The 12,219-nt window shown below is 40.0% G+C and overlaps 1 protein-coding gene across 1 annotated transcript in view; it reads right to left on the bottom strand.

The window, feature by feature from the left end:
• The window catches only part of LOC104846678 (uncharacterized), a 61,655-nt gene extending 52,758 nt beyond the window's left edge, over window positions 1-8,897 (bottom strand). Inside the window, exons 1-2 of the mRNA XM_064274172.1 lie at window positions 8,839-8,897; window positions 8,436-8,754 (exon numbers count right to left, since the gene is read on the bottom strand). Coding sequence (XP_064130242.1) covers window positions 8,436-8,754; window positions 8,839-8,884 — 365 coding nt within the window. The 5' untranslated portion in view covers window positions 8,885-8,897. The remainder of the gene's footprint in view (window positions 1-8,435; window positions 8,755-8,838) is intronic.
• Between the last annotated feature and the right edge of the window lie 3,322 nt (window positions 8,898-12,219).

The following is a 12,219-nucleotide window of genomic DNA, read 5'->3' as shown; positions in this document are numbered from 1 at the left end:
CTTCTCCCCAGTTAATTGACACTGGTCCTTTGTCAAATATCAGCTGCTCATACGTGGATGGATCTATGTCTGGGTTCTCAATTCTGTTCCATTGGTCTATGTGTCTGTTGTTGTACCAATACCAGGCTGTTTTGACTACTGTGGCTGTATAATAGGTTCTGAAGTCAGGTAAGGTGAGGCCTCCCACTTTCTTCTTCTTTTTCAGTAGTGCTTTGCTTATCCGGGGCTTCTTTCCCTTCCATATGAAATTGGTGATTTGTTTCTCTATCCCCTTAAAATATGACATTGGAATTTGCATCGGAAGTGCGTTAAGTGTATAGATGGCTTTTGGTAGAATAGACATTTTTATTATGTTAAGTCTTCCTATCCATGAGCAGGGTATCTTTTTCCACTTAAGTATGTCCTTTTGAATTTCTTGTAGTAGAGTTTTGTAGTTTTCTTTGTATAGGTCTTTTACATCCTTGGTAAGATTTATTCCTAAGTATCTTATCTTCTTGGGGGCTACTGTGAATGGTATTGATTTGGTTATTTCCTCTTCGGTGTTCTTTTTGTTGATGTAGAGGAATCCAAGTGATTTTTGTATGTTTATTTTATAACCTGAGACTCTGCCAAACTCTTCTATTAGTTTCAGTAGTTTTCTGGAGGATTCCTTAGGGTTTTCTGTGTATATAATCATGTCATCTGCAAATAGTGATAACTTTACTTCTTCCTTGCCAATCCGGATACCTTTTATTTCTTTGTCTAGCCTAATTGCTCTGGCTAAGACTTCTAGCACAAAGTTGAATAAGAGCGGTGATAAAGGGCATCCTTGTCTGGTTCCCGTTCTCAAGGGAAATGCTTTCAGGTTCTCTCCATTTAGAGTGATATTGGCTGTTGGCTTTGCATAGATGCCCTTTATTATGTTGAGGAATTTTCCTTCAATTCCTATTTTGGTAAGAGTTTTTATCATGAATGGGTGTTGGACTTTGTCAAATGCCTTTTCTGCATCAATTGATAAGATCATGTGGTTTTTGTCTTTTGTTTTATTTATGTGATGGATTACATTAATGGTTTTTCTGATATTAAACCAGCCTTGCATACCTGGTATAAATCCCACTTGATCAGGGTGAATTATTTTTTTGATGTGTTGTTGGATTCTATTGGCTAGAATTTTGTTGAGGATTTTTGCATCAATGTTCATGAGGGATATAGGTCTATAATTTTCTTTTTTTGTAATGTCTTTACCTGGTTTTGGTATCAGGGAGATGGTGGCTTCATAGAATGAATTGGGTAGTATTCTGTCATTTTCTATGCTTTGGAATACCTTTAGTAGTAGTGGTGTTAACTCTTCTCTGAAAGTTTGGTAGAACTCTGCAGTGAAGCCGTCCGGGCCAGGGCTTTTTTTTGTTGGGAGTTTTTTGATTACCGTTTCAATCTCTTTTTTTGTTATGGGTCTATTTAGTTGTTCTACTTCTGAATGTGTTAGTTTAGGTAGGTAGTGTTTTTCCAGGAATTCATCCATTTCTTCTAGGTTTTCAAATTTGTTAGAGTACAATTTTTCATAATAATCTGAAATGATTCTTTTAATTTCATTTGGTTCTGTTGTGATGTGGTCCTTCTCATTTCTTATTCGGGTTATTTGTTTCCTTTCCTGTATTTCTTTAGTCAGTCTAGCCAATGGTTTATCAATTTTGTTAATTTTTTCAAAGAACCAGCTTTTGGCTTTGTTAATTCTTTCAATCATTTTTCTGTTCTCTAATTCATTTAGTTCAGCTCTAATTTTTATTATTTGTTTTCTTCTGGTGCCTGATGGATTCTTTTGTTGCTCACTTTCTATTTGTTCAAGTTGTAGGGAGAGTTCTCTGATTTTGGCTCTTTCTTCTTTTTGTATGTGTGCATTTATTGATATAAATTGGCCTCTGAGCACTGCTTTTGCTGTGTCCCAGAGGTTTTGATAGGAAGTATTTTCATTCTCGTTGCTTTCTATGAATTTCCTTATTCCCTCCTTGATATCTTCTATAACCCAGTCTTTTTTCAGGAGGGTATTGTTCATTTTCCAAGTATTTGATTTCTTTTCCCTAGTTTTTCTGTTATTGATCTATAGTTTTATTGCCATGTGGTCTGAGAAGATGCTTTGTAATATTTCGATGTTTTGGACTCTGCAAAGTTTTGTTTTATGACCTAATATGTGGTCTATTCTAGAGAATGTTCCATGTGCACTAGAAAAAAAAGTATATTTTGCAGCAGTTGGGTGGAGAGTTCTGTATAAGTCAATGAGGTCAAGTTGGTTGATTGTTGTAATTAGATCTTCCGTGTCTCTGTTGAGCTGCTTACTGGATGTCCTGTCCTTCTCTGAAAGTGGTGTGTTGAAGTCTCCTACTATAATTGTGGAGGTATCTATCTCGCTTTTCAATTCTGTTAAAATTTGATTTATGTATCTTGCAGCCCTGTCATTGGGTGCATAAATATTTAATATGGTTATGTCTTCCTGATCAATTGTCCCTTTTATCATTATATAGTGTCCTTCTTTATCCTTTGTGGTGGATTTAAGTCTAAAGTCTATTTTGTCAGAAATTAATATTGCTACTCCTCTTCTTTTTGCTTATTGTTTGCTTGATATGCTTTTTTCCATCCTTTGAGTTTTAGTTTGTTTGTGTCTCTAAGTTTAAGGTGTGTCTCTTGTAGGCAGCATATAGATGGATCATGTTTCTTTATCCAGTCTGTGACTCTCTGTCTCTTTATTGGTGCATTTAGTCCATTTACATTCAGGGTAATTATAGATAAATAAGTTTTTAGTGCTGTCATTTTGATGCCTTTTTATGGGTGTTGTTGACAATTTCATTTTTCCACATACTTTTTTGTGCTGAGGGGTTTTTCTTAGTAAATTGTGAGATCCTCATTTTCATAGTGCTGGACTTTATGTTAGTTGAGTCATTATGTTTTTCTTGGTTTTTATCTTGAGTTATAGAGTTGTTATACCTTTTTGTGGTTACCTTATTATTTACCCCTATTTTTCTAAGTAGAAACCTAACTTGTATTGTTCTATATCGCCTTGTATCACTCTCCATATGGCAGTTCAATGCCTCCTGTATTTAGTCCCTCGTTTTGATTATTGTGATCTTTTACCTTTTGACTTCCATGATTCCCTGTTATGTGTATTTTTTTTTTAATTAATCTTAATTTGTTTGTTTTTGTGATTTCCCTATTTGAGTTGATATCAGGACGATCTGTTTTGTGATCTTGTATTGTGCTGATATCTGATATTATTGGTTCTCTGACCAAACAATATCCTTTAGTATTTCTTGTAGCTTTGGTTTGGTTTTTGCAAATTCTCTAAACTTGTGTTTGTCTGTAAATATCTTAATTTCGCCTTCATATTTCAGAGAGAGTTTTGCTGGATATATGATCCTTGGCTGGCAGTTTTTCTCCTTCAGTGTTCTGTATATGTCGTCCCATTCCCTTCTTGCCTGCATGGTTTCTGCTGAGTAGTCTGAACTTATTCTTATTGATTCTCCCTTGAAGGAAACCTTTCTTTTCTCCCTGGCTGCTTTTAAAATTTTCTGTTTATCTTTGGTTTTGGTGAGTTTGATGATAATATGTCTTGGTGTTTTCCTTTTTGGATCAATCTTAAATGGGGTTCGATGAGCATCTTGGATAGCTATCCTTTCGTCTTTCATGATGTCAGGGAAGTTTTCTGTCAGGAGTTCTTCAACTATTTTCTCTGTGTTTTCTGTCCCCCCTCCCTGTTCTGGGACTCCAATCACCTGCAGGTTATCCTTCTTGATAGAGTCCCACATAATTCTTAGGGTTTCTTCATTTTTTTTAATTCTTTTATCTGATTTTTTTCAGCTATGTTGGTGTTGATTCCCTGGTCCTCCAGATGTCCCAGTCTGCATTCTAATTGCTCGAGTCTACTCCTCTGACTTCCTAGTGCGTTGTCTAATTCTGTTTTTTTATTGTTAATCTTTTGGATTTCTACATGTTGTCTCTCTATGGATTCTTGCAACTTATTAATTTTTCCAGTATGTTCTTGAATAATCTTTTTGAGTTCTTCAACAGTTTTATTGGTGTATTCCTTGGCTTTTTCTGCAGTTATCCTAATTTCATTTGTGATATCATTAAGCATTCTGTAAATTAGTTTTTTATATTCTGTATCTGATAATTCCAAGATTGTATCTTCATTTGGGAAAGATTTTGATTCTTTTGTTAGGGGGGTTGGAGAAGCTGTCACAGTCTGCTTCTTTAAGTGGTTTGATATGGATTGTTGTCTCCGAGCCATCACTGGGAAACTAGTTTTTCCAGAAAATCCGCTAAAAAAAAATGCAGTCAGATCCCTATCAGAGTTCTCCCTCTGGCTCAGGCTATCCAGATGTTAATGAAGCCGCCTGGGGAGGGTGGGGGAGGGAACAGAGAGATAGGAGAGTAGCACCTCAGAATATAGCCAGAGTTGCTTGTCTTGCTTGGAATGACTATTATATCTGAGATTCCCGCGGGCGGGTCGCCTATGTGTGCTGGCTGTGTGGAGATTGCCCCCGGGGGGTCTGGCCCGCTGGAGTCACGGTCAGATCCTCCGCTGCCAGCCCCACGCCCAGCGTCAAGTCTCCCCTACTGGGACAGTGCACTCTCGACTCCAAAATCAGTCGCTGCCTCCCGGGGACTTCTCGTCCCTCCAGACGTGTGGCCGTGCCGCCCCCGAGAACCACTTGGGCCTCCTCCCGGGGTTAGTTCAGATGGGTGGAGCAGCTCCCCGTGCTTGTGCCGTAACCGAGTGTCCCGGCTGGGATGCTGTTCTCCCCGCTCCAATACCAGTCGCTGCCTCCCAGGGACTTCTCCTACCGGCTGCGTCCCACGCCGCCCGCGCGACCCGGCTGGTCCCCTTCCCGGGGTTAGTTCAGGGGGGTGGAGCAACTCTCCGTGTTTATGGCCTACCTGCATCCAGTCCAAATCCCTGCGGGACGGTTCCCCAGCTCGGATGCTGCTCTTTCTGCTCCAAGACCAGTCACTGCCTCCCAGGGACTTCTCCTACCGGCTGTGTCCCACGCCGCCTGTGGAACCGGCTGGTCCCCCTCCCGGGGTTAGTTCAGGGGGGTGGAGCAGGTCTCCGTGCTTGTGCCGTACCTGCCTGGTACGCTGGCTCCAGGCTCTGGAAACAATCGCTGCTTCCCCGTATTAGTTCGTTCTCCGTCTCTAAATCTGTGTTTGTTGTTCAGGGTTCGTAGATTGTTATGTATGTGATCGATTCACTTGTTTTTCCGTGTCTTTGTTGTAAGAGGGATCCGAGGTAGCATCTGCCTAGTCCGCCATCTTGGCTCCGCCCCTTCCATTACCTTTTATGAAGTTAAAAACTTAGTGGAATGTTTTCTTATATGCATGTTTGTCTATTCCAAACATAATTAACCAATAAATTTAAATACAACTAATGACGCAACTGAAGGTAAATACCATTATTTCCAAATATAAAATTTGTTTGTAAAATAAAAGTTACTATTAGGCAGGTTGTTGGTACATTTTTCGTTCATACAGTAGCATACTTTCTTATTAGTAAATGCAAAGGAGCCCTGCAGGGGTGGCTTACCTGATAAGCAAGATATGCACGGTGTTCCTTGCGTTCACTTACTAAATTGTAATATACAACTTCACATGTGTTTCACCACATCAAAAACCTGTGTGAACTTGCTTCCTACAGATTAGGAAGTGAACACAAGTCAGCTCATGCACTCCTTGACACTGTAAGCTCTTGCTTACCTTCCTTACTGGTTAATACGCCGCTGGAGCCCTTTTCTGCAGTAGTACATATGTATCATCCACTTTAGCCCCTTTCTGAGTGGATGGTGGTTTCAGTCCCAGCAGTGCATCATGGGACAGACAGGTGAGTATAATTACGAGGGAGGAAAGTGGACTATTATTGTGTGGAGATGTCAAAGGGTCTGAATATAATGTTGTACAAAATGTGAAGATTAAACATTACAGAAATTGACACCAGAAACACAAATGGGGGCGGGAGTTGGTGATGGAATAACCTAGAGTGTTGCCTTGGGAGGAAGAATCACAGATCACTCTAAAATTTCCTCTGCACCACTAGGTGTGTTCAGTTGCTCAATGGTTCATTGACCCCCATTAGTATTGTGGTCGCCAATGAGATATTTCTCAGAATTTACCTAGACAGGAAGAAATGTCTGAGCTGAAGTTCAAGCTCTGAAGGCTTCTTGTCCCACAGGGATGACACTGCTGCCCCCTGATGGCCACTGTCAGTGATTCGATCAGATAATACCTTACAAGTGTTTAGAAGAGATGATCTATAATACATTTTTCACTGCTACGAATATTGTAACTTAGTTTAAGCGCAAAGGGAAGGCAGATCCAATTCTATCAAAGAGTACAGTGAAAATGTAAAGTAAGATATTTCATTGAGTACAATATGTAAATATTCATTATAAATGCAAACTATTTCATACAGTTTGATTCACTGATATTACAATTTGGAAATCATAAAGGTACAACTGAAAGTAGAAATACAAGAAATATAATGAGCTCTACATCAGTCTCAATTGGTGGCAACGATGCATTTGGGAACAATTATTTCTTCTCATGTGATTGTGGTAACCTGAACGCATAGTTGTCTTCATATTATTTCTATGCCATAATTTATATATATCTAATGATAGGAGGCTGTGTGTCTTTATATTTGTTTAGCTTCTGTCACTCAATCAATTTATATGGGAATGAATCCATATTTTCATATCTAACAAAAATGCATTGATTTTGAAGCTCAGCATTTCAGTATATTCATATACACAAATTATTCAGCTATTTTCCTGTTGGTGGGTATTTGGATTGTTTCCAGTTTCTGGTTATTATAATGAAAGATACTATTCAGACTGAAGTTTTAGAAACAGGAAAACAAACAAACAAAAAAAATAACAAGAATAACTAATGTGGACAAACTACAAATTGACAACTTCAACACAACAGTGAGCTGAAGGTGCAACAAAAGAGAAAATATTTTTTTCCTTTCCTATAATTTATTTTATCTTAATTATTGTTGATAATTTTGTTATTGTTGATAATATACACAGCAAAACATACACCAAGTCAACAATTACTACAGGTACAATTCAGTTACATTGATTACATTCTTTAAGTTGTGCTTTCTCACCATGATGTTATGACTTGTTCCCTCCCCATTAACATCAATTCATTGTCCCCAAAGTTTCCTAAGTAATCTTTCTGGTTAATATTTTCAATTTTATCCAATAAGTAGTTTTCTTTAATTTCTCTGAACTTCTGTGACCTTGTCTTTAAAATGAGAAACATATAATGTGTGGTTTACAAGGCTGTTATGATGATTAAATAATAAAATGCCAGTAAAGAATTTAGCACTCTATCCAGCACATAACCATTGCCATGGAGTTGATTTCAATACACAGTGACAGTATAAAAAAAAAAAAATCTTTTTTTTTTTTTTTTCTGAGTAAAATAGCCCTATAGGTTTCCAAGGCTATAATTCTTAAGAAAACAGACTTTCATATCTTTATCCCGCTGAGTGCCTGGTGAGCTTAAACTGCCAACATTTTGGACAGCATCTGAATGTTCAAACAAGACTTGCACAAACAAGGCTTCATTGCCTAGCAAAATATAAATAAATAAATCAAACATTGCTGGCGAGTCAATTCTGACTCATAGAGGCCCTACGGGACAGAATAGAACTTCCCATAGGATTTCCAAGGCTGTAATGTTCAAGAAGATGCTGGTTGGTTTCAACTTCGGCCCTTTCAGTTAGCAACACAGTGCTTAACAACTGCACCACCAGGGCACAGCAAATAGAAGACCCTTAGTCAATGGTAGCTATTAATAGCAATACCCACTTAATGATATGTAGCATTTTATGTAACCCAAAATTACCCCAGTAATATATGGATGCTAATATCGACATGTACAGCATTACCCAAGTCATTCTCAGCTAAAGGCATTGAGTGAACCTAGACTGAGGAGGACTCATGAGAATTAAAAGTTTGGAAATTGATCTGAAGGTAGGGGGCAGGCTTGAGGTTGAACATGAGAAAAATTTCCTGCATTAAATATTTAATATTAAATATTTCTAAACCTGGCAACCAATGGCATTGAATAGTATCCCCAATTCCAAACAGAGATCTCATCAAGAAATATTGAAGCCTGTCCTGGAACAGATGCAGAAAGACAGACAAAACTCCTTCCTGTGAAAAGCAGTCAGGTGTAGCGTCATGAAGTTTCCCTTGAATCACTATGCTTGCAGGTCCCTAGAGAGGTACGAAACACGTGGGGAAACCATAACTTCTAAGAGGAAACCCTTTTCTGACTTCCTTCCCCTGCACCTGCTGAAAAGATGGGTCACTACCCTGAGTAGTTCCTGAATATCCCCTACAGACCATCCTGCTTGAGGCTCCCTGTAAGGAGGTTGGTGTCATGGCTCACACTGCCTTCCCCTCACTGTGCCTTTTGCACAGTAATACACGGCCGTGTCCTCAGGATTCACAGAGGTCAGTTGTAAATAAACTTGGCTCTTGGAGGTGTCCCTGGTGATGCTCAGCCGGGACTTCAGAGCTGGGTTATAACATGTGCTTCCACCATTATCTACTGCACCAACCCATTCCAGCCCCTTTCCGGGAGCCTGGCGGACCCAGCCTACATCATAGCTGGTGAGAGAGAATCCAGAGACAGCACAGGTGAGGGACAGGGTCTGTGAGGGCTTCACTACTCCTGGGCCTGACTCCTTCAGCTGCACCTGAGACAGAATACCTGGGGACAAAGAGAACCACAGTGAGTCATGTGCTTAGATGCAGCATCCCCATACCCTCATGTCTGAATCTCTGAGACACTCACCTCTGGGAGCTGCCACCACAAACAGAAAGACCCATAAGTGCTTCATGTTCCCGTGGATGAGATCCATGTCTCCCAGATAATGTTCTCCCACATGAAGAGGAACCTGAATTTAAGTAAATATGTGCTGTGAGTTCATCTGACTAGCTCTGTCGGATTTGCATGTGGGAGGTGCATTTGTGTGTAAAGGCGAAAAAGGCTGAAGGGAGGCACCTTTCTCTAGCAGTCTCACTAGATTAAGGATGCTGCCTGTCCCCTTGGGAGAACAGTCCTCTGCCTGGGTCTTCCCTTCACCAAGCTCAGGGTTCTCTTAATAACCAAGACGCTTCATTCAGTCAGCATATGTCAATGTTTTAGAAGTTACCTCTCAGGTTCCAGGGAAAGAGACCAAAATCCTTGGGGAAAGTAATTCTTCATCCCACCAGACCTTCGCTTCCTCACAGGTTGTCTCTGCAAGAACAATTCAAGTGTGCCTGGTGAGATTCCTTTCCTCTAATTCACGACCTGAGGTGTTTAAAAGCTGATCCAGGAGGTGGGGTGCCAAAAACAGGGCTTATCTTTGGTTCACTTGGCACTCCTCTGAAGCCCTGTATTCTCTCCCTGAGATACACTATGTTGTAAAGGTAGATTTATTCATGTCCTTTTTCTATTTTTCAAATCCTGCCTCTTGGGCCTGAATTTTGTCAGGGTTTCTTACATAGAAAACTTTATTTCTTCTTGGATTATTCCCTTTTGTCTTTGGCGATATGCACACAATATCTATGCACCATTTTCCCTGCCTTCAGGAATTTCTAAATTGAACTCTTCTTTTAAATATTGGCATATTATTTTTAAAATAAAAAAATATGGAGCAATGCCAAGAGCAAGCTAGTATGTAAGCCTTCCTCTATTCAAAAGACAGAACAGCAAGGGCCTTTGTGGGAAGATTTGTGATAATGATGCCATGAGACGCCTTCCCAATATCTCACAGGGTTGAACACCAGAACCATTTCCTTGTCCTCAAAGCACATTAGAACACCAGGCTGTACACAGAGAAATGCAAAGTTCTGTTTAGGATCACAGAAGCTCTGTTCATCACCTGACATGAGCCCTACAGACCCCAGATCTGCATCCACCAAGGCTAATATTTTAGTGACCCCCGAAATTCTAGTTTAAGCAGAACACAGAGATTAGTGGTTGCCAAGGGTTGCAAGGAGGTGCAGGAAGGGAATGCCTGTTTAATGAATTCCGGTTTTTCTTGTTGTGCAATGAGCATGTCTTCGAACTAGATAGAGTTGATGGTTGCACAACATTGTGAATGCACTAAATGCCACTGAGCTGTACATCTCAAAATGTTTAATTTTAAATTATGTGAACTTTACCTTTTTTTTTTTAAGACACAAAATGGACCCATAGTTGTAAAAAGGCATCTAAAGAAAATTCTCTTTTCTAAAAAGAGTGACATGATTCTCAAAGCAAACGACAATGTGAAAACAAAACAAACTAAAAAACTTGTTTTTCCTTTACTACAATAGGAGCTGCTTTGAAAGTCATCCTTGTTAAGGTGACCAGGGATTGATGATTGTGTGCACACTCTACTATAAAATGTGAAGAAAAAAATTTTTTTTTTGAAATTAAGAGAAAATAAATAATACAATCCTCCAAATTGTGAATAGGGTTTCCTGTGAATCTGTTGCTGGGCAGTTCAAGAGAAGCTAACTCAAGACACAGTTCAAAAGTCCAGTTTTGCTCAACCCAACACCTGTTCCTGGTTCTGGGATCTGTGTTTTGTGGTGCTGAGCAAAGCTCCTCTTGCCTTTTAGGCAGGTTTGTGTGCTTACATTGTCTTCCCCTCACTGTGACCCTGGCAGAGCCATATATGTAGTGTCCTCAGCAGTCACGGAGCTCAGCTATAGGGATACTATTTATTGGATGTGTCTGGGTTGATGACTATTTGGCCTTTGACAGACAGCACATAGTGTCAGTACCACCCAGACCTGTAGTACATATGTCCCACGCACTGAAGGCCTTGCTCTGTAGGCTGCCTGATCCCGTTCAAGTAGCAGTACTGCAGGAGACTGAGTCAGCAGAGAAGGTACAGGTGAGGGTGAGGGTCTTTGAGTAACTCAACACCTGAGGGACCGACTCCTGCAGCTTCAACTGGGACTGCACTCACACACCACACCCATTCCCATTGAGACCATGAGGGTCAGAGAGGTTTTACAGGTTTGACGACCATAGACAGCTCTTGGATGAACAGGGGCCAAAGCTACACAACGGAACCTCCAAAGCTAATTCCTGATGCAAGTTAGATGCAGGCAGGTGGAAGAGGACCAAGTGATGACAGCCACATGTGTGGGTTGAGTTTGGAACCTCCCCATATTCCAGCATTGGCAACCTTACTTTAGCCACAGAGTCCCAATTGACCTGCATTGATTGATTGGATCTCATTCATTCATTTGGAGATCTGAGAGCCAGACACACAAGAGACACTCTTCTTTACCTACGACAAATCAGTGAATCAAACAACCAACCTACCAACGAACCAATCAAACAAACAATCTCTTCCCTGTAGGACCTATATTCCAGGGTATTATGAGTTAGCTCACATTACATCCTCCTCACAGACTCAGGCAGAACTACAATGCTGCAGTAAAAACCATGTCATCAGCAACTTCATGTTGGAAAACACACAGACCAAAACAGAATGTTTCATCTTCATGATTGTCCTTAAGCTGGAGTCTGCTGCTAGTTCACTAATTATTGGTAAGAAATGCAACTTCTTCACAGACGTTTCATTTGTGAGGGTATAAAAACCAGTTATTCCATTAATGGTAAGCCTGGTGACATAACAATGGCTTTGGGGATTTTTTTTTTTTTCCTCCTCTCTTTATTGTCAGAAATCATGGACTTAGGACTTTGGTAATGATTAATAGACACATTTGGGAAAGAAAAACACAAGTTATTTCCTCTTTTTTTAATTTCTTACCTACTTTCCTTAGACATTGGCCTAGGAGTTGAAGGATTGGTTTGTTTTCTACATTTCATGGATGACAGCCTAGTAACGTTGTAGATGTGTATTTCCTCTGAACTTCAGGAGATTTCAAAATGTGGAGACTATTGAACTCATACACATCTGAGTTCCCTCAAAGAACTTGGACCTTACTGAAGCAGGACACCCTTACTGCAACTGTTAAAGGACCCCAGCCTTTTTACTGCTGGACAAGGCCATAGATGTGATGGAGACAAATAAAAAAGTGGAGAGATGGTAACTACAATATGAGTGGCCTACATAAGTGATCAAAAAAAAAAAAAAAAAAAAAAAAAAACCAAACCCAGTGCCGTTGGAAAGTGAAGACTTTGGTTCTTTGGGTGGGCCAGAGAAGTACAATCTGGGATTTAGCT

Source organism: Loxodonta africana, chromosome 21, assembly GCF_030014295.1.
Source record: "Loxodonta africana isolate mLoxAfr1 chromosome 21, mLoxAfr1.hap2, whole genome shotgun sequence".
Taxonomy (NCBI): domain Eukaryota; kingdom Metazoa; phylum Chordata; class Mammalia; order Proboscidea; family Elephantidae; genus Loxodonta; species Loxodonta africana.
Note: the sequence above shows the minus strand (reverse complement) of the source record. Positions and strands in the feature narration are given on the sequence as shown.